Source organism: Seriola dumerili, unplaced genomic scaffold, assembly GCF_002260705.1.
Source record: "Seriola dumerili isolate Sdu_G_001 unplaced genomic scaffold, Sdu_1.0 BDQW01000138.1, whole genome shotgun sequence".
In the NCBI taxonomy this organism is placed as follows: domain Eukaryota; kingdom Metazoa; phylum Chordata; class Actinopteri; order Carangiformes; family Carangidae; genus Seriola; species Seriola dumerili.
In genome coordinates, this window is record NW_019174393.1 from 12,011,984 (window position 1) to 12,032,614 (window position 20,631).

At 43.3% G+C, this 20,631-nt stretch overlaps 2 protein-coding genes across 5 annotated transcripts; both read left to right on the top strand.

Moving 5' to 3' along the window:
* Nucleotides 1-286: 286 nt before the first annotated feature.
* On the top strand, nucleotides 287-2,920 carry LOC111224733 (3-oxo-5-beta-steroid 4-dehydrogenase-like). Its single transcript, XM_022749345.1, has 9 exons — nucleotides 287-424; nucleotides 578-745; nucleotides 890-1,006; nucleotides 1,138-1,215; nucleotides 1,582-1,704; nucleotides 1,892-2,001; nucleotides 2,153-2,318; nucleotides 2,408-2,490; nucleotides 2,575-2,920. The coding sequence occupies exons 1-9, from the start codon at nucleotides 332-334 to the stop codon at nucleotides 2,615-2,617; spliced, it is 981 nt and encodes a 326-aa protein (XP_022605066.1). The 5' UTR covers nucleotides 287-331; the 3' UTR covers nucleotides 2,618-2,920.
* Nucleotides 2,921-3,615: 695 nt separating this feature from the next.
* Nucleotides 3,616-20,410, top strand: kdm5a (lysine demethylase 5A). 4 transcript variants are annotated; one of them, XM_022749346.1, is made up of 28 exons: nucleotides 3,616-4,818; nucleotides 5,593-5,670; nucleotides 6,197-6,319; nucleotides 6,668-6,838; nucleotides 7,379-7,570; nucleotides 7,879-7,957; nucleotides 8,060-8,151; nucleotides 8,254-8,421; nucleotides 8,678-8,797; nucleotides 8,975-9,133; nucleotides 10,141-10,322; nucleotides 10,532-10,694; nucleotides 10,791-10,910; nucleotides 11,009-11,203; nucleotides 11,370-11,551; nucleotides 11,719-11,843; nucleotides 11,948-12,098; nucleotides 12,289-12,409; nucleotides 12,620-12,796; nucleotides 12,896-13,074; nucleotides 13,204-13,522; nucleotides 13,759-14,319; nucleotides 14,442-14,600; nucleotides 15,027-15,155; nucleotides 15,280-15,427; nucleotides 15,704-15,924; nucleotides 16,121-16,594; nucleotides 19,381-20,410. In XM_022749346.1, the coding sequence occupies exons 1-28, from the start codon at nucleotides 4,672-4,674 to the stop codon at nucleotides 19,708-19,710; spliced, it is 5,265 nt and encodes a 1,754-aa protein (XP_022605067.1). In that variant the 5' UTR covers nucleotides 3,616-4,671; the 3' UTR covers nucleotides 19,711-20,410. The 4 variants fall into 4 exon arrangements, with proteins under 4 accessions (XP_022605067.1, XP_022605068.1, XP_022605069.1 ...); XM_022749347.1 differs by having other exon boundaries at nucleotides 12,292-12,409; XM_022749348.1 differs by having other exon boundaries at nucleotides 8,263-8,421.
* Nucleotides 20,411-20,631: the final 221 nt, after the last annotated feature.

A 20,631-nucleotide genomic window follows, 5' to 3' on the forward strand; every position in this document is an offset into this window, starting at 1 on the left:
AAGCTACAGCGCCCGGTAACGGCCAAACTTCGTATTACAGAGCGCAATTTTAAATGAGACATCTTCACTCACTCACCTGTAGCCTGTCATTATTAAAATTTGTCTTTATGCTTGAATGTGTAAGATAGTGTTGATTTTTTATCACCCTCTTAGTTACTTGTTTACTTGTGCAGGAGCCTGCTTTTTGTACCTGGGAGGAGTCTTGCTGTGTCAGAGCAGTCTGACCAATCTCGTTGCATTGAATGGCATATATAACACTGGGATTCAAATAGACACATGCAGAAAAGGCACTGGCAAAAGTTTGGTCTTGAGAAGTCACACTTTGATTAGAATGATCTTGACGGCTTTGAACCACACCATTCCTCTGAGTGATGGGAACAGCATACCTTTGATAGGACTGGGGACTTATGCGGATCCCCGCAAGGTAAGACACAATATTTCGAGTAAATTGCTCATAGAACATAACCTAATAAATGATGTGCATGTCACAAAAAAGTAAATATTTACACTGTTCATTCTGTGCCTTCAGAGATGTCATTAACACATGATGCGTATTTTTCTCTTTTCTTTTTGATAGACCCCTAAAGGAACTTCATATGAATCAGTCAAAGTGGCTATTGAAACTGGGTACAGACACATTGATGGGGCTTTGGTCTATTTCAACGAACATGAGGTGGGACAAGCAATAAGGGAAAAAATTGCAGATGGAACTGTGAAGAGAGAGGACATCTTCTACTGTGGGAAGGTTTGGAAAGTGTGCTTGTTTGTGTGCCTGTCCTGAAAGGTGTGGACCAGTGAACTTTTTTACCCACACCAGTCTTCATAGCTACATAGTGAAAGCTACAGTTTTGTAACAAGTAATACTTTTTGGTCTGCACTGACTATGCAGCTGTGGAACACATTCCATCCCCCAGAACTGGTGCGTGCTGCTTTGGAGAAAACCTTGAAGACATTACAGCTGGATTATGTCGACCTCTATATTGTAGAAATGCCCACTGCCTTCAAGGTATACACGTATTTAATGTCACAATATCTGTAGAATCTGTGAAAAGGGCATTTAAAAAAATATTTAAGATTTTTTAAGATTTGTTATTTCACTGCACTAAATATGACAAAAATGTCTATTGATTTCTTAAGCCAGGAGATACTTTCTACCCCAAAGATGAGAATGGGGAGTACATTTATCATGAGACCGACCTCTGTGCTACATGGGAGGTGAGACTTGTTTACGTGCACTTGTCATTCAGGAATAATAAAAAAAATTATACTAAATAATTTATGGACAATATTGACTTAAAAATAATTATTTATTATGTAAATCCAATGTCCCTTTTCTCTCCTTTTGAACCCTACAAAACCTTTGATTCACAACCATATTACTTACAGACTTACTACTGTCTAAAGGTCAATGCAGAAAGAGATAAAAATTGGCCAATCATTATGTCCTCAGGGTCATGAACCAAACCTCTGACAGTACGCTGTTTGTGTGCCTGTAAAAAAAAAAAAAAAAAAAAAAAAAAAAAAAAAAACTGGTTTAATCCAGGTTTATTTTCTGGCTGTGCTTGTTCATGTCCTGGTTAGGCTTTGGAGGCTTGCAAAGACGAGGGGCTTGTAAAATCTCTTGGAGTATCCAACTTCAACAAGCGACAACTGGAGCTGATTCTTAACAAACCAGGGCTGAAACACAAACCTGTCTCAAACCAGGTAAAAGCACATTAATGATACAACCTATTATGTGAAAAAAAGGGGCAAATGATAAGAAAGCATTCAACTTTTAGTGATAGAAGAAAGAGAATGGGTTGACAAACACAACAAAATGTCAGTGACTTAGTATTATATTGAGTCTATTCTAAAGAACTAACAAACAATATTTGTGCTTTTTTAAACATAGGTTGAATGCCATCCCTATTTCACTCAGCCAAAGTTGCTTGAATACTGCCGGCAGAATGATATTGTCATTGTGGGATACAGCCCCTTGGGGACATCTAGAGATGCATCCTGGTATGGGAGACACATGCCTATTCATCACATTACTTCATAAAGACACTGTGTTCTTGGCCATGAATAGTAATATGCTTGTGTAAGACTCTGCACTTGTAAATTCAGCTTTTATATTTGCTGGGTCATAGTAAAATATCCGTATTTTAAACAGGGTAAACCTGAAATGCCCCCCACTGTTGGAAGATGAGCTATTGGTATCGGTTGCTAAGAAGTACAACAAGACCACAGCCCAAGTGGCTCTGAGGTTCAATGTGCAGAGAGGAGTGGTGGTCATCCCAAAGAGCTTCAACCCTGTTCGCGTAAAGGAGAACTTTCAGGTTTGTTTTTATGGCTCCAAAAAATGCACCTTGAAAAATCAGGAAATAAAATGTGAAATGCAATCTGAGTGATCTATTTTAAACACTAGATATTCGACTTCTCTCTCTCTGAGGCTGAGATGAAGGCAATTGATGGGTTGAACACAAATATTCGCTTTGTGGAGCTCCTTATGTGAGTATAATGCATATTGTGTAAGTAATGTCCTGCTCCTCTAATATAAGAATAATTCATTTTTTCCCTCTATTGACTCAACAGGTGGTCTGATCATCCAGAGTATCCATTTCATGATGACTACTAGACACCACAGATTTCAATAATTCACTAGAATCTAGAGTCTAATAACTAGACAAAATAATGACTTGGCTTGTTCGCTTTATAGCTTTAACAAAAGCATTTTGAAAATAATTCTGATAGAACTTTTATTGTACATTTCATAAAATATTTCTGATAAACAATTTACTGCAGGTTTGATTGATGTAACTTTTATATAGCAGGGAATTTGATGTTTTTTTTTCTTTTTAAATTGCATGCACTTTATTTTTCTTTATGAACAACTTTCATTACAAGCCTTTGTTTCTGATTAAAAGGCAAATGGAAAACAATTGTCTCCGCCTCACTTATTTGAACCAACGCTGCAATCTCTCCGGGTTATCCCGGAAGCGGAGGATGGGTACTCATTTTATGGCTGTAAACTTGTCTAGAAATGTTAGCAACACTAAAATGTATCATCATTATTGTGACAAACGCATATTTATGAATGAGACATTTTTATACTGAGCAGTAAAATTCAATATGGTCACGCATTCATCTGAACACATTTATTTTCGTCTTTGAAACAAAGCTTTGTAGAAACAAAACAATGCTGCCTTAAGGTACTGTAGGAAATTTTGAAGTTCCGCTTGTTGAAAATGTCCGGTAAAGTGGTACAAAAGACTGTCAAATTCTTTTTAAATGGTACATGGTCGCTCAAATGTTGCTTCTTGATAGTAACCGTACAAGTAAAGGTAATACAACCACAGCAGTGTCTGGTCGCTAAATGTAACCTTAATTACTACACAAATGGCATTATCTCACCTTCATTGTATTGATATAACATGTAACATCACCACGCTGTCCTGTTTATAAAACAAAAGAATAACTATAAGTCGTTGTCCATGGTAAACGTTGTTGCAAGCTACTATTTACAGGCAAAACACTGCCTCTACATAACCAGCAAACTCGGAAGTAGTAAAAAGTTTACGAGTTGCCATGAAGGCATCACAGAAGCTCTCCCAACCTTGCTAGCACGTTGGCTAATGCGGCCACAGTATCTACAGACGACGTTAAATAATACGGAAAGTGATATTCGGCGAAACAAAGCAAAAGGATTGATGCCCTTTTTCTATGTGATTCCGATGAACCTATTCAAGCCATGGCGGACTGTCCTGCTCAGCCGACATTCTTAGCTAACGTTAATGTTAGCTGCGCAACGGGCAGCGGTAGCTAAGCTGATTTTAGCCTACCAAATTAGCTGTATGCTAGTGTTCCATTGCCTCAAATGCTTCAATGAATGAGGGTGGATGCATTGAGTGAAGACATCAGTCAACAATGTACGCTTGCTACTACTAGCCTCCTCCTTGTTGTGGTCCGGCTTGGCTGGTACTTAGCTATCAGGTGCTCGCTCGAAGAATTGGACGCAAAGAGTGGAGTTTATTCTGGGAGATACGACAAGCGAGCGTGATTACGTTAGCTAATAAACACTGTCAGCTAGCTACAGGACTTAGCCAACCGTGGATAACTTTGTTGGAAATGCATCATCACGAAGAAATCATGCACTACCTAGGTACAGAGACGTAGCAGTAGCAATGCTAGCCTGCGCAACATAAAACCACAGCCAACGTTGTAAAGCAGGAGTGTTTTTGTTTTGTGTTTGCAAACTTAGTTTAAATTCTGTTGTCGTCCCTGGCCCAAGTCTTCACAGCTGAGTTGTTTTTCGAGAAGCTGTCGTCGGTGAGAAGGAATGATGGCGTTTCGGACTGACCCTGCCCTCCGTCCCAGGTAGGGGAGTGGTGGTGGAGACTCCCCGGCCTGGCCCGGCCCGCTGTTTACGGATGATGGGAAAACACTGATCAGCAGCTGCTCGTTTGTTGTATTTATGTATTCACTTTCAGACCAGATTATGATTCGCCATCGCGGCAGGGATGCCTTGTCACTGAAGTGATTTGCTATTTAGGGAATTTGAAGGATCATGATGGACACGGAGGAAGTTCTACAAGAAGAAAATTATTGGAAATAATCATGGGCTGTTGAGCTCAACTCGGTGCATTTTGTCATATTTTTTTAAAAAGATTGTTTCACTGGAACCACTCAAACATGTCTGCATTTGCTGAGTTCGTCCCACCTCCTGAATGCCCGGTTTTTGAGCCGAGTTGGGAGGATTTCTCAGATCCTTTAGGATTCATCAACAAAATCCGACCCATTGCAGAGAAAACGGGTATCTGCAAGATCCGACCCCCTGAGGTAAACTCATGTCATCTTAAACAGTGGATTAAAACCTGTGAGGATTTGCCTCTTATGCGCCTACGTAGGTAGCGCTGCTTTACTTTGGGCCTGCGTGAATTCTGCAATAGGCAACGACAATACTAGTTGCCATTACTCTAATAGAGGTCAAATAAGGCTTAATTTATTTGCACCCAAGCGAGCATATTTTGAACTAGGATGACACTGGCTTTCCTTGGTTGTTCAGAAAAGTTTTAAAAGGGCAAAGTAAATTCAACAGTTCCCACAATTGCTTTGTTTTTGTTTTCCTGGCGGCTAGCTAAGTTACAGTACAACGACTGGACCACGCTAGCAGCGAAGATGCGACACTGAGCCATATGCAGGCCTGTAGCTCCTGTCAGACCATAACCCCATATTTCTGCTGTTTATGATGTGTTTTATTGACATACAAGCATCCAATCCGGATCATTTTAATTTTCTTGGACCTTTAAAAATTTGGGGCATCGCGTGTGTGACCAAAGCATTTTATTAATTTAGAAAATAATGGCTTCAAACAGTCAGAAGTATACACAGTTGTACTGTACACAAATAGACTCAATGGCACTCGTGTATGAGTAGTGGTTTGTTGTGAATGCAATAGTTGAATCAACCTTACTTAAAAAAAAAGCCCTGCTCATGCTCTTTTTTTCTTGAGAAACATTGATTTGTTCCAAGTTGTCAGTGTTGTTGCTGTCATTTCCTCATTGTTGATGTTGTCTTGGGCAGAGCTGATGTTTCTGTTTTCCTGTCTATCAGGACTGGCAGCCTCCATTTGCCTGCGATGTGCGCAACTTTCGCTTCACTCCTAGAGTACAAAGACTGAATGAACTTGAGGTGAGTTTGCCAAGAAGATTCATCATGTCACCATAACAATATAATGAATGAAGGTGATCCTCCAGTGTTGCTTTATGAAGAGCACAGAGAAACATTCAGAATGGCAGCAGGTATTTTGGAAACTATTCAAATTGCATTCTGTTTTGATAGACATTTCTGGGAGAAACAGAGTCTTCATCACATGCGGTGCTGCAAGGTGTGCTGTTAATTAACCCATCAATGCTCCTTGGATAGAAGCAGCTTATGTAGACTCTTTTTCCAACTACAGTGTCTTCTGTCTCACACCCGTGAAGCCTGGATTTGTGTTACTCAATTCTGATGTTTAATGCTTGTAAACCAAAGGGCAGCAGCACGGTTTCAAGATCAGAGTTATAAGGTTTTCAACTAACCAGAGCAGTATTTTCGTGTATCAAAGTGCAGCCATTCAGACATAATTTTGCCTGAGGTGTCCAGTGTGTATAACAGCAGAACACTGGGCTCATGCACTTAGAGTCTGACCTCTCTCCCCTCTCCCCTGCCTGTCCAGGCCCTCACTCGGGTTAAGCTCAACTTTCTGGATCAAATCGCAAAATTCTGGGAGCTGCAGGGATCCAAGATTCGATTCCCTCATGTGGAGAGAAAGATTTTGGACCTCTATCAGCTAAGCAAGGTAAAACTAGATACATTTAGATTTGTTTTTATGTGTGTGTGCTGTTTGTTTTTAGAATAATTATGTACTGTTGATTTTCATGGATAAATGAGGATGAATGCTTTTGTCGTGCTGCGAGATGTTTTGCTACAACTTGAAAATAAGATTGATTAACCCGTTTTTTTATAATTTGTTTTCTGATTTTATAAAATATCATCAAAACTTTGGCAGATGCTTTAATTGACTGCTGCTGCACACTGCATGTAGTCGTTTAAAGTTATCCACTTTAATTTACTTCTCGCAAAGACATTTTCTTATCGTTTGTTTTGCATTTGACTGTGTGCACACTTGCACATGTGTGTTTTTCAGATTGTGTCATCCGAGGGCGGCTTTGAGACCGTGTGTAAAGAGAAAAGGTGGTCGAAGGTGGCCAGCCGAATGGGTTTCCCATCGGGGAAAGGCGCCGGCTCGCTGCTGCGCTCCCACTACGAGCGGATCCTTTACCCGTATGAGCTCTTTCAGTCTGGAGCCACGCTAACTGTGAGTGATGCTGATGCCAGTTTGTCTGTAATTCTGTAATTGGTACAAAGATTGCAATTAATTAGATTTAAGCTCATGATACGTTTTAAAAAGGCGAGAAAATAAGCAGGTTTGCTTGTTTGTCTTCTGACAAAACAGTGTTGTCTTGCAGACACTGTGGAAGCTTGAACATCCGCAAACATGTTGACGTAATGTTGTTGATGTTGCACACTGATTCAGGAATGGAACCATTTTGCACCATTGTGTACGAGACACCCAAAATGATTTTAACTGAAATTGTACAGTTGGAGCAAGTAAATTTACACAGCATGTGAGTGGGTGTTGATAATGAAATGACTCTTCTCCCATTGAGCTAAATTTGGTTTGGCTGCTGCCAGTGTCTCTGTCACATTTCAGCCTTTGACTGCTTCATACTGTGTGACACCAACCAAACTTGACTTCACCAAATTAAACCTGCTGCAAATAGCTTTGTGCCTAATAATAATATCCCTATTTTGTAAAACTTTCATTTCCTTTCACCCAACTCCTTTCTCCACTCAGGGCATCCAGAGGCTATATGATGAGGGTGATGATGGTGAGGAAGTAGATGAGGGAGTTGGTGAGGAGGCGGTGGAGGAAGAGGAGCAAGACGAGGAAGAGGAAAAGGAGAAGGAGAAAGATGGGGAGGGTGATGCAACGCAAACCAAAGAGAGGCTTCTGCCTGAGAGACGCTCCAGGCGCCTTAAGTCTGAGGTAAACAAAGAACAAAAAAACAGCTACAATATTGGTAATTGTCAGATAAACTAAGAGATTGTGTCTAACCGGAGAAAGTTTCATTCCTTTTAGTGAATACGTCACAAATTCATCGTTTGTGTCAGAGCAGTCGTTTCACCACAAACAAAAGCTTAGTCCTTTTAATATTGGCTAATCTGCTTTAAGCATCTCTTTCCCTGCCCCTGCGCGGATTCCCAGCTGTGGCAGGCAGGCTCCCCAGAGTCTAACATTTGGCCTTGTTGCAGCAGTACTCTGTTTCACAGTCTGCTGTTGCTGTGTTTCTCCAGAGAGAAAACAAGGACCCAAAAGGCCTCAAACTCTTCAGCACAAGTCCCAAGATGGTGGGCCTGGAGATTGTGTCAGCTGGTAAGGATCATTTTTGGTTGACCTGTATTTTTACACACCGACCAACAAGCCAGTAGAGTGATTGTGAGTATTTCTTCTCTTGCATCGGCACCTTTCACTTAGATGATGGATTCACCAAGAAGCAGCGTCACCTCAAAGCTCAGGCCTTCGCCATCAAAATGAGACCACGCAAGGAGACCCTGGAGGTCAACTTTGTGAGTACCACTTCAGTGACTTTGACATTTAACTGATAGCTGACATTCATTGTATCCGCTGTAACTCTGAAAATGACCATGTTTGTGTGTTTTGTAACACTGATCCCCCAGATCGACCTCTACCTCTGCCTGATGTGCGGCCGCGGCGACGAGGAGGACCGGCTCCTGCTGTGCGACGGCTGTGATGACAGTTACCACACTTTCTGTTTGATCCCGCCTCTACAGGATGTGCCCAAGGGGGACTGGCGCTGCCCAAAATGTGTTGCTGAGGTAATGCTCGAACGCTGTCCCGCCAGTTCAAGTTCTCAAAGAAAGTTGAAATATATTAACTGATACTTTTCAGATCCTCACATGTGAAAATGCACATGCAAAACATTTTTGATGATAGTTTAAAGGAGAGAGTTTCAAATAATAAGAGTTGTTTATTTACATTATCATAACTATTGTGTAATTAACCGTCTTTGTGCTGATTGCACTTGATGTTAATCCCTGCTGTCATGAATATCTTTTCCATCCACCCTCACAGGAGTGCAGTAAGCCCAGGGAAGCTTTCGGCTTTGAGCAGGCTGTGAGAGAGTACACGCTCCAGAGCTTCGGAGAGATGGCTGACCACTTCAAGTCCGACTATTTCAACATGCCTGTGCATGTATGTAAAATCAGATTTTTAATCTAGAATACGTCCGCTCTTTCATGAATGTCCTCCTGTCATCTGGCTGCTTCCCAAGTTCTGCTTTAACACTTCGAAGTTGCGTGTGTCGCTCAAAGGCTTTTGCAGTGAAAAGATAAAGCAGGGACTTTCATTAGTTCCACTCTCTGCCCCCAGATGGTCCCTACAGAGCTGGTGGAGAAGGAGTTCTGGAGGCTGGTCAGCAGCATCGAGGAGGATGTCATCGTAGAGTACGGAGCTGACATCAGCTCCAAAGAGGTGGGCAGTGGATTTCCTGTCAGGGACGGCAAGAGGAGGCTACTAGGAGATGAAGAGGTGAGAAAATGGTTTTATAGTTTATATTTCCATAAACATTTCAATTGTTGACTTGACAAACCTTAACATCTTATCTTGAATTGACTTGTTGTATTATTCAACACATTTAGAACCTCTAATAGGTGCATATTATGTAAGATTGGCTGGAATATCAAAAATATTGACTTATTTTATAAAAGATATAAGAAATAACCGCACACATGCGTGCACATACGCCACTGTTGTAACACCTGCCTTGTCGATGCATGTCGCTGTAGCACATTTCACCAGTTTCCTGCACCAAGGTCTATGTCTTAGCTTCATGAAGCAATGTTACCAAAGCTCAACCATTTGGCAAAAAATACCTCTCTGTCCCGGCCACGAGTTCCCCTTCTGAAAGGGTGTTTAGCGCCAGTGGTAACATTATGACATCCCACAGGGCATTCCTGAAACCAGACACTGTTGACAGGCTCATGTTCCTGTCACAAAACCGGAGGCTAGAGAGGCACAGTGCACAGCTTTTCTTATATTGCCACTGTTTTTGTTTAACTTTTATTTATGTGCAGAGTTGGAAGCAACTGACTTTATAGCAAGATGTATGCTGTGTGCACAATTCTGTTATGTTTATTTATTATTTTAAACACTACTATACACCGTTAGATATATAGTATGCTGTGTTTTTGGTGTTACAAATAAATACTGATATTTTAACATTATACTTTGTTAAAGTTTTCATAGTATTGTATATGGCATTATAATGTATATTGAGATATGAGGTTTTTTACCATATCGCCCAGCTTATTATTATGTTGAGCTTACATATAAGCCCAGTTCATTATTTTCTTAAATATTCTTCTAGAGGTTTATAACCTATAAAATAAAATACTTTTAAGACATTACCAGGGTCATTTTATTTCTCAGACTTCCATCTAAGAGTTCCCCTAAAAACCCTTTCTCTTTTTATTCAGTAAAAAACGTGACCTTTGCCCTGAAGTGAAATAAAGCCCTTTATATCCAACCCCTCTCAGGAGTATGCCAACTCCGGCTGGAACCTGAACAACATGCCGGTGCTGGAGCAGTCAGTGCTCACCCACATCAATGTGGACATCTCGGGCATGAAGGTACCCTGGCTTTATGTGGGCATGTGTTTCTCCTCTTTCTGCTGGCACATTGAGGACCACTGGAGTTACTCCATCAACTTCTTGCACTGGTGAGATAAAGGGTGCACAGGACAGCACTTTGTTACGGCCCTGATACATGTATAATGACGTAAACAAAAAATACACAATTGAAATAAAAGATACTGAAAAAAAGTAAAACTATTGAATTATCGATGTGCATGGGAACTGTCTTTATTTTGTTCCACTGGTGTGTCACTCTGTAAATAACTTTAAAGTTAATTTATTTTCTGTTTTCCAGGGGTGAACCGAAGACTTGGTATGGAGTGCCGGCCTCTGCAGCAGAGCAGCTGGAGGCTGTAATGAAGAAGTTGGCTCCAGAGCTGTTTGACTCCCAGCCTGACCTCCTCCATCAACTGGTCACCATCATGAATCCCAACGTCCTCATGGAGCACGGCGTCCCTGTATGTATCCTTGGCCTGGGGTTGATATTAGATCTAATTAGATATTGGTTGTTTGTTCCATGTTGTTTATTAATCACGTGTGTATCCCCCCCCCAGGTGTACAGGACCAATCAGTGTGCGGGGGAGTTTGTGGTGACCTTCCCCAGGGCCTACCACAGCGGCTTCAACCAGGGCTATAACTTCGCAGAGGCTGTTAACTTCTGCACTGCTGACTGGGTGAGGGAAACATAAATTCTTCTTCAATTAAACTTAGTTGTTGTTTTTTTTTTATTATTGAACATGGGTGTTTATCTTTTACTCATGCTGTTCTTCAGTTACCTATGGGTCGTCAGTGTGTGGCCCACTACCGACGGCTCCACCGCTACTGCGTTTTCTCCCACGAGGAGCTGCTCTGCAAGATGGCCGCTGATCCAGAGAGCCTTGATGTGGAACTGGCTGCTGCTGTATTCAAGGAAATGGGAGATATGATGGAGGAGGAGACAAAACTCAGACAGGCCGTCCAAGAAATGGTGAGAAGACTATCATGAAAGTAGTCTGGTCCTGGTAATTCATGGTAAACTGGCTTTAAACCTGTGTGTCATCTGTGGTTTGATTAACTGTCAGTGGTTCTAACTAGTGCTTATCTTGTGCCTGCGTTTCCTATTTTCATCAGTTCTGTTTCCTCCTGACCTATAGGGCGTGCTGTCGTCAGAACAGGAAGTTTTTGAGCTGGTCCCTGACGACGAGCGCCAGTGCCACAAGTGTAAGACGACCTGTTTCCTGTCTGCACTGACCTGTTCCTGCAGCCCCGATCGTCTGGTCTGTCTTCACCATGCAGCAGATCTCTGCGACTGTCCGCTCGGCAACAAGTGTCTCCGGTGAGAGGAATTGCTTTTTGGCACAATACCAGTTCAGTTCAATCTGTTAAATGAATAACTGAAAGTGAAGTCCATTATATGTAATTGAATTGGCGAACAGTCCCCCACTCAACATTTAGTTGTCCTCATAAAACATATCAACTAGTTATGTGCATGATATATTTCAGGTATCGCTATGATCTGGAGGAGTTTCCGTCCATGCTTTACGGGGTCAAGACACGGGCTCAGTCCTACGACACCTGGGCAAAGAGGGTCACAGAGGCTTTAGCTGCAGACCAGAAGAACAAGAAAGGTTTTATGTACCTTGTTACTAGTAGAAAATACATACATACTTGTTATTGTTTTTGTGGTAGCGGGTCTTTGTGCCATTTCACGATTCGTTTGTGTGTCTGACAGATCTTATTGAGCTCAAGGTTTTGCTGGAGGATGCAGAGGACAGAAAGTATCCTGAGAACGCTCTGTTCCGACGCCTCAGGGAGATGGTCAAAGAGGCGGAGACATGCTCGTCTGTAGCCCAGCTGCTGCTCAGCCGAAAGCAGAGGCACAGGTCAGTGGACATGGATACACAAACCTTTAATGTAATTCAACAGAAAAGCAATTCACTGATGAACCAGCATGTACACACACTCAAACATTTTTTTTTTTCCATTTGGAAATCAATACTCCATCTGCTCAGGTTCAAAAGGTGAACTCAATCATCACTGTTTTTCCATGTGTGTGTGTGTGTGTGTCTGTAGCAGCCGCCTACGTTCTGAGAGCAGTCGGAACCGTACCAAACTGACAGTGGACGAGCTCAAGGCCTTCGTGGATCAGCTCTACAGGCTGCCCTGCATCATCAGCCAAGCCCGACAAGTCAAAGTTAGTCCCGTCTACACCTACGTGCTAAGCAAAGCTCACAAGTTGTAAATGAAATGTAGTTCACACCTTTTATTTCTCATTCATTTTAGTCTCATCTTTATTCCCTCCCCCGTCTTCCTCAATCAATACTATTGAACTACTATTACTCAGTCTGACTCCGCACTCTTTTCTTTAGTCCCAAATCTCTGTAATTTACCTTCTTTGCTTCAGGAGTTATTGGAGAATGTGGAGGACTTCCATGAGCGAGCCCAGGCAGCGCTGTCAGACGAGATGCCCGATTCCTCCAAGCTGCAGGCGCTGTTGGACCTGGGCAGCGGCCTGGACGTAGAGCTGCCTGAGCTTCCAAGACTCAAGCAAGAGCTCCAGCAGGCCCGCTGGCTCGATGAGGTGGGCCCTTATAAGAGCCACAACCTGTTTGTGTGATTAAAATGAGTTATAGTAGTTGCGGCCTCATGTGATGAACGTTCTATGCCTCTCACATCCCAGGTGCGTGTCACCCTGGCTGAGCCCCACCGTGTCACACTGGAGCTGATGAAGAGGCTGATAGACTCTGGAGTGGGTCTGGCTCCCCACCACGCTGTGGAGAAGGCCATGGCCGAACTGCAAGAGATCCTCACTGTTTCAGAGAGATGGGAGGATAAGGCTCGTGCCTGCCTGCAGGCCAGGTATGGCTGCAGACATACAAATGAATACAAACACGTTTTACAAAGACTTAATGAGGATGTTTGCACTTTCCTACAGTGCTGTTCATCATTTAATGCTTGATGATCCCACATCTGTCTGTCTGTCCCCAGGCCTCGACACAGCATGGTGACCTTGGAGAGCATCGTGCTGGAAGCTAGGAACATCCCAGCGTATCTGCCTAATATTTTGGCCCTGCGAGAGGCCCTGCAGAAGGCAAAGGAGTGGACCGCCAAGGTGGAGGCCATCCAGAGTGGTAGCAGCTACGCTTACCTGGAGCAGCTGGAGAGCCTGCTGGCCAGGGGTCGCTCCATCCCTGTCCGGCTAGATCCGCTGGCCCAGGTGGAGTCTCAGGTGGCCGCAGCCCGAGCCTGGAGGGAGAGGACTGCTCGCACCTTCCTCAAGAAGAACTCCACATACACACTGCTCCAGGTGAGCCATCACAAGTCAAGGATTAAGTAGTTTTTTCATTTGATGCTTGGCTGTGAGGTGTTTAGATTATATTGGGCTATGATGCTAAAATTAAATTGAGATATATGCAATACAGATACAGTGCAGTCTCCAGATCACAGCTGTTTGGGGATAAGTTCACGGACACACAAAATGGAAAAACACGTACTTTAAACAGAATGAAAAGTTGTTGCTGTCCTTTGTGTCCCTTCCCTCAGGTTCTCAGTCCCCGTGTGGACATCGGCATCTACGGTAACAGCAAAAGCAAACGGAAGCGTGTCAAGGAGCTCATGGAGAAGGAGAGAGGAGGCTTTGACCCCGAAACCCTCAGTGACCTGGAGGAGAGCCTCGAGGAGGTGCGAGACCCTTCCACCGTTGTAGCAGCCTTCAAAGCCAAAGAGCAGAAAGAAGTGGAGGCCATCCACTCGCTCCGCGCCGCCAACTTAGCCAAGATGGCCATGGCCGACCGCATCGAGGAGGTCAAGTTCTGCCTGTGTCGAAAGACGGCCAGCGGCTTCATGCTACAGTGCGAGCTTTGTAAGGACTGGTTCCACGGAGCGTGCGTGCCTCTGCCTAAGACGGGGTCTCAGAAGAAAGTGGGTGTGGGTTGGCAGAGTAATAGCAAAGACTCCAAATTTCTATGTCCGCTGTGTCAGCGGTCTAGGAGGCCGAGGCTAGAGACCATTCTGTCGCTGTTGGTGTCGCTACAGAAACTGCCGGTGCGTCTGCCAGAGGGAGAGGCTCTCCAGTGTTTGACAGAGAGGGCGATGAGCTGGCAGGTATGCAGAGAAATGACATTACTCATTATAGCTTCTCAGGTTACAGCCATCAGCCAGCTTTATTTTTGAACACTTCCACGGTTTGCTTTTTGATCCTTCCACTGGTCTAACTGTCCCACCAGGACCGAGCACGTCAAGCTCTGGCCACTGAAGAGTTGTCCTCAGCCCTGGCAAAGCTGTCTGTGCTGAGCCAGCGCATGGTGGAGCAAGCTGCGAGGGAGAAAACTGAGAAGATCATCAACGCTGAGCTTCAGAAAGCTGCTGCCAACCCTGACCTGCAGGTACAACATTTAAATGTTTTAAATTCTGCTCTAATACACTACAACATCAGTAAGACTCCTGGTAGTGTAGTGTAGTTCTTGTTGCTTCTACTGGGGCTTTGGATGTAAGTACAGACTGCACCAAAAGAGGGCACTAATGTTTAAACATGAAACAAGACCACAAGATAGGATTGGGAATTACAGGTATCAGTATCAGCAGATAAATAAGTTGGCAACTGCTGATTTAATTTCGGCTTTTCTTCTTTAGCATCATGCTTTTTAGAAAAAGATAATGTAGCATAGATGCTATTTTTGGTATTTGTTAAGTTGTGTTGAGAAATATATGAAACATTAGAGACACTGAGTGTGTGTGTGTGTGTGTGTGTGTGTGTGTGTGTGTGTGTGTGTGTGTGTGTGTGTGTGTGTGTGTGTGTTTTCCCTCCCCAGGGCCACATCCAGACTTTCCAGCAGTCAGGTTTCAGCAGAGCCACGTCACCTCGCCAGTCTGTGGACTACGATGACGAGGAGACGGACTCAGACGAGGATATCAGGGAGACTTACGGTTATGATATGAAGGTCAGTGAGGCATTAAAGGCCTTTAGGATTTTAACCGGGGGATATTGGTCAAAATCCATATTAGCAAGTAGTGTTTTTTTTTTTTTTTTAATTCTTTGCTCTTTGCGTGTCCATTTTGTTTTAGGACCCAGGTGAGGTGAAGCCCTACCTGTTCTGCGATGAGGAGATTCCCGTTAAGTCTGAGGAGGTGGTCAGTCACATGTGGCCGGCTGCCACACCTTCCTTCTGTGCCGAGCACGCCTACTCTTCAGCCTCCAAGTCCTGTGTGCAAAGTGAGGCCACATTTACTTATTAAAATTATTTCTTGATTTGCTTTGTTGACTCTGCACACCGATCCCTTCTCCTTTTTAGTGCTCCTTTTTTTTTCACCAGACAATTCAAGCTCAAATGATTCAAAGCTATATTTTATTTCACCACTTATGTTTTCAACACACATGTTTAATTACACTCTTGAGAAATTAAAGATTCAATTTTTTTGTCCGTGTGTTCCTGATTTCTTCTGAAATAAGTGCCTTCATCATCTCATACTCACAATATTTACATCTCAGACCTAGGCACACCCAGAAAGCAGCCCAGGAAGACCCCCCTCGTCCCTCGCAGCCTGGAGCCTCCAGTGCTCGAGCTGTCCCCGCAGGCTAAGGCCCAGCTGGAGGAGCTGATGATGCTGGGAGACCTGCTGGAGGTGTCCCTGGATGAGACCCAGCACATCTGGAGGATCCTGCAGGCCACACACCCCCCCTCTGAGGAGAGATTCCTGCAGGTCATGGAGGTAGGGAGGTTATTTGTTACGCAACCTGATTGCACAGCCGGACCTTATGGTAAATGCTGGTTAGTGACTGAATATCGGGATTGTGTTTGAAGCGGTTGTTCTGGTTGGTTCTGGTGAAGAGTTTTACAAATAGTTACAGAGCTACAGGTCAAATTAAGGAAAATCATGTCTGCAATCTGTCCTTTGTTTTCTACAGCCTGATGATTCTCTGATGGAGAAGCCGCTGAAGATCAAGCTTAAAGATTCAGAGAAGAAGAGGAAACGGAAGTTGGAAAGAGCCGAGCATCACCACATGCTGATGGCTGCTGCAGCCGCCGGTGGAGCCTCAGCAATGGGAGAAATGCGACCGGCCAAGTCCAAAGAACTGAAAAGAGTCGGGTTAGAGCTCGGCTTGGGTGGGAAACCCAAGAAGAAGAAACTGAAACTCAACCTGGACAAGAATCGGGAGATGAAGCAGCTAGCCAAACGGTTAGCCAAGGAGGAGAAGGAGAGGAAGAGGAAGGAGAAGGCAGCCGCCAAGGCAGAGGCCATCAGGGAGGGACTGGAGAAGAGGAAGGAGAAGAAGATTCTCGACATTCCCTCCAAGTACGACTGGTCTGGAGCTGAGGACTCCAATGATGAGAACGCTGTGTGTGCAGCCAAGAACTGCCAGAGACCCTGTAAAGATAAGGTGAGGACTCAGTTATCGGCCCCATCTGCTTTAATGAAAAATATCTTTTCTGAACATCGTGATTTGGTGATGAAATATGTCTTTTTCTTTCTAATTTAAGCTTGAGTTTCAGCACTGTGTTGTGAGGAGGTTGTGTTACAGCAAAAGAGGCACAAGGGGTGAATCATAGATGATTGATAGACACAGCTATGGTTTATCAATTAACAGATGTCAAAGGTGACCATGTGACTGTGCACCTTCTGAAAACTCAAAGTTCTGTATCTTTGGAATATTATTATTGAATTAGTCCTTTAATGTCTTCACTGGGAATATGGACATAATTCATGTGGTAATTATCTCAGCATTATCTGATATTGACACATTGAATTTTTACTAGATTATTCATGATCAGGTTCTAAAATATTCACTTAATTGAGTCAAGAACTGCTGCAACTAATCATTATTTAGATTTATCAATTGTTTGGTCTATAAAATGTTTGAACATTTTCCTTCACAGTCTCCCAAAGCCCAAGGCGACGTATTCAAATGCCTGATTTTGTCCAAACCACAGTTGAAAACCCAAAGACAGTCAGTTTCAAAAACAGTGATTTCTTTACACTGGAGAGGCTGGACCCACAGAGACGTTGCCTTTTTTTTTTTATTTTTTTTTTTATATGTAAACAATTAATTGACTGTTAAAGTCGCTCGACTAATCTAGTAATTGACTGAAAAGAAATGTTCTCAGTGTACGTGTATTGTGAAAATCCATATAAGAATATGTGAGTAATAGTAAATGTCCTCAGCTCTGTCAGAGATCACACAGCCTCGTGTATAAAAAAAGTGGAGATTCAATGGGCTGTAGGAGGTTGAGATGTTTCACATTTAGATCAAAATGCAAGGATTGGGGCGTCGTGTAGCGTAGTGGTTTAAGCAGGCGCCCCATGTGTAGAGGCTACAGTCCTCGCTGCAGTCGGCCCCGGTTCGAATCCCGCATCGGACGGCCTTTCACTGCATGTCATTCCCCCTCTCTCTGCCTCCCCGTTTCCTGTCACTCTCCACTGTGCTGTCCATTAAAGGCATAAAAGCCCAAAAAATATACTTTAAAAAAAAAAAAAATGCAAGGATTAGATGTGTATCCACACAAAGTTCAGACACCTATAAATTGATTATAGTATAGTGATTATAGTATAGTGATTATAGGCTGTGAATAGTTTTTTTTTTTTTTTTTGTGCTTCTTCAATTTTCTGTATCTTCTCTGTTGTAAAAATGTGTTTTAAGGCGTAAATTGTGAGCTCTGCTCCCACCAGCACCCATCATTTTCCTGTGGCTCAGCATATACTTTTATTCTGCATTGTGAAATCTGAAGTGCAGACTGGCCTCATGAAATCCGGCAGGATGCTGTGTTAAAATGTAGCTGCTCTTGGACTGTGCTGTGCTGTGCTGTTGGAGGACCGTGATGTTGGCAGATTTGTCATTTGGACAAACCTCTTGAACCTGCTTAACATCCCTGCCTCACAGAGAGAGGCGGTAAATGCTGCTCGATTCTTTGAGCAGAGCAGGTTTACAGGTCCTCGAAACTGTAAACACCCAGGTGAATGACAAGTTTCTTTGTTTGCTGAGTACAGAGTTAATAACAAACACTTCTCAAAATGAATATCTTGGAACTTTATTGAATATCAACAGCTGATAACAGCACTGGAACACCTTAAAGAGAGTTACACATAACGTATTAACAGGACACACAGATGTGGTTCTTTTTTGAGACAGCACGCCAGACTCTCCACCAAGTTAACCAGTGGCCAGTCGCCTTCCCCTGCGTGTCCACAGGGCAGCCAGTCAGAGCTGAGGAACTGGTAGGCCTGCAGCTCTGTGGGTGGAGTAAAGGTGATGAACTTATGAAGGTGCTGCTCTCAACTGGGCTGATAACACCTGAAGTTGGGATGATTAACAGTTGTGTGAAATTTAAATTTAAATTCAAATTGAGATTAAGGAGTTCCCTCAGTAATGTCCTCACAACCAGTCCTCATTTTAAAAGACTCCACTAATACGATCCAGGATGCGAGTTCAAACCTGTCCTGGTCAGCTTTTTTTGTTTTTTTTTTTTGTTTTGTTTTTTTAAATAAATTGCTGGCTTTGCATGTGCTCTGTTTTTTATCTGTCTGTGTGCGTTAGCCCGGCAGACAGACTGGTGACCTGTCCAGGGTGTACCCTGCCTCTAGCAGAGTGCATGCTGGGATAGGGCCCAACAGAGAAACAGATAGAAGGATGCATGTATAGATAATTTGAAATGACTTAAACTCTATCTTCCGTATGAAATGTTGTGTGACATGTTGCTGTAGAAAGCACAACACGTCTAACCATACTGACTTATTCACTTGATGATTTTGCTAAACTTTGCTGTTCTTCATACACTGTGACAAAATATGTGTGACACTTAAATTAAACTTTAAGTCTTTAATAAAATGGACTTATTTAGTAAGTCCAATGAAGTATGTTATCTCTGTGTGCTGAGCTGTGAGTGAAGTAGCTCACAGTTAGAGATGTGTAACAGTTGGTGAGTGTTCAGATTTGTTTTGGCTCTGTATCCCAGAAAATCTGATCAATCAAACAATGACTGACATACAGCTTTGACACGTGTTGTTAAAAATTACACATGGATGTTTGTCCAGAATTTTGTGTTTTGCTTGACAAAACACAGCCACGTGTTTTTTTTTTTTTTTCCCCCCCAGTAATTATCATAAAGTTTCCTTGTCGTCCGTCTCAATTCTCAATCACATGTCTGCATTTGTCTGTGTGTGTGTTTCCAGGTGGACTGGGTGCAGTGCGACGGCGGCTGCGACGAGTGGTTCCACCAGGTGTGCGTGGGCGTGTCGTGCGAAATGGCCGAGAACGAAGATTACATCTGCATGGACTGCTCCCGGAAGGCCGCCGGGGCGAGCGGCGGGATGACGGTGGAGGAGGTGGCGGAGGAGAGCGTGGTAGTGCTGGCGACGTCGATGTGCAGCGGCAACGTGCAGAGTCTGCCCTCGTCCGTCGTGGCCTCGTGGACTCATCCCTCCCCTGCCTCTCATCTCAACCCAGCAACTTCACATCAGCAGCAGCAGCAGCAGCAGCACGAGCCTCAGCAGGGCAGTTAGCGCTAAAACAACGGCTTAGGACTGAGTTTGAATACTGTACCTCACACAATGAGCATAACACAAAACCAGTACCCAGGCTAGCATTTCAACCTGTCAACCTGTAAGACTGCACAGCATCTGACAGAGAGAATAACCCCGTATGAACAAGCGTGGCAGAAAAGGGACAAGATTGGGGCTTTTCTGTATCTGCCTGGATTACAGAGCACAAGAAAAACTTGCATCAGGAAGACGGTGAAGAACTTTCACCGTGTGGCTCCAGCAGTGACATGTTCTCTCTACACAGCACCACTATGTGCTGAAAAGTTTGTTAGTGCACAGACACGACTCAGTCCTCCTACAACAGTTTTAGGTCTAGAAAACCTCCACCAGCTACTTCCCGGCCCTCCTTCTCAACAGTAACAAGTCAGTCAAACAAACACCCACTTACTCCAGCTGTTGTATTCAGTGCAAACAGGCAAATAAACAAATATGTTCCCAGTCGTGTTTTACTGGACATCCTGTACCCCTCCTATCTGCCCTCTGCCTGGCTCGTCAGACAGTAACATCTCAATGTGTAGGACTCCAGACTAGGAAAAACAAATGGTTGTAATGTAGTGGAATTATTTATAATGTACATAGCTTTTAAGCAATTAAACAAATGGATTGTGGCTTTTTTTGTTTTGTTTTCTCACCTTTAATAAACTATTCCTAGTCAAATGATTGATAATTGTGATGATGTGTTGTTTTTTTTTTGTTTTTTTTTGTTTTTCTTAATTTTGTGATAATTTACCTGTTTGAGTGGTTTTGTCTCACACAGGACATGGAAAGAGAACAGGACAGGAAAAAACCCTTGCGAATAAAACTTGAAAAGTGAAACATTTAAGTGTACGATGTTAGGGACCCATCAAATATGAAACCTAAAACAAGTAATAGGCTGTAGAT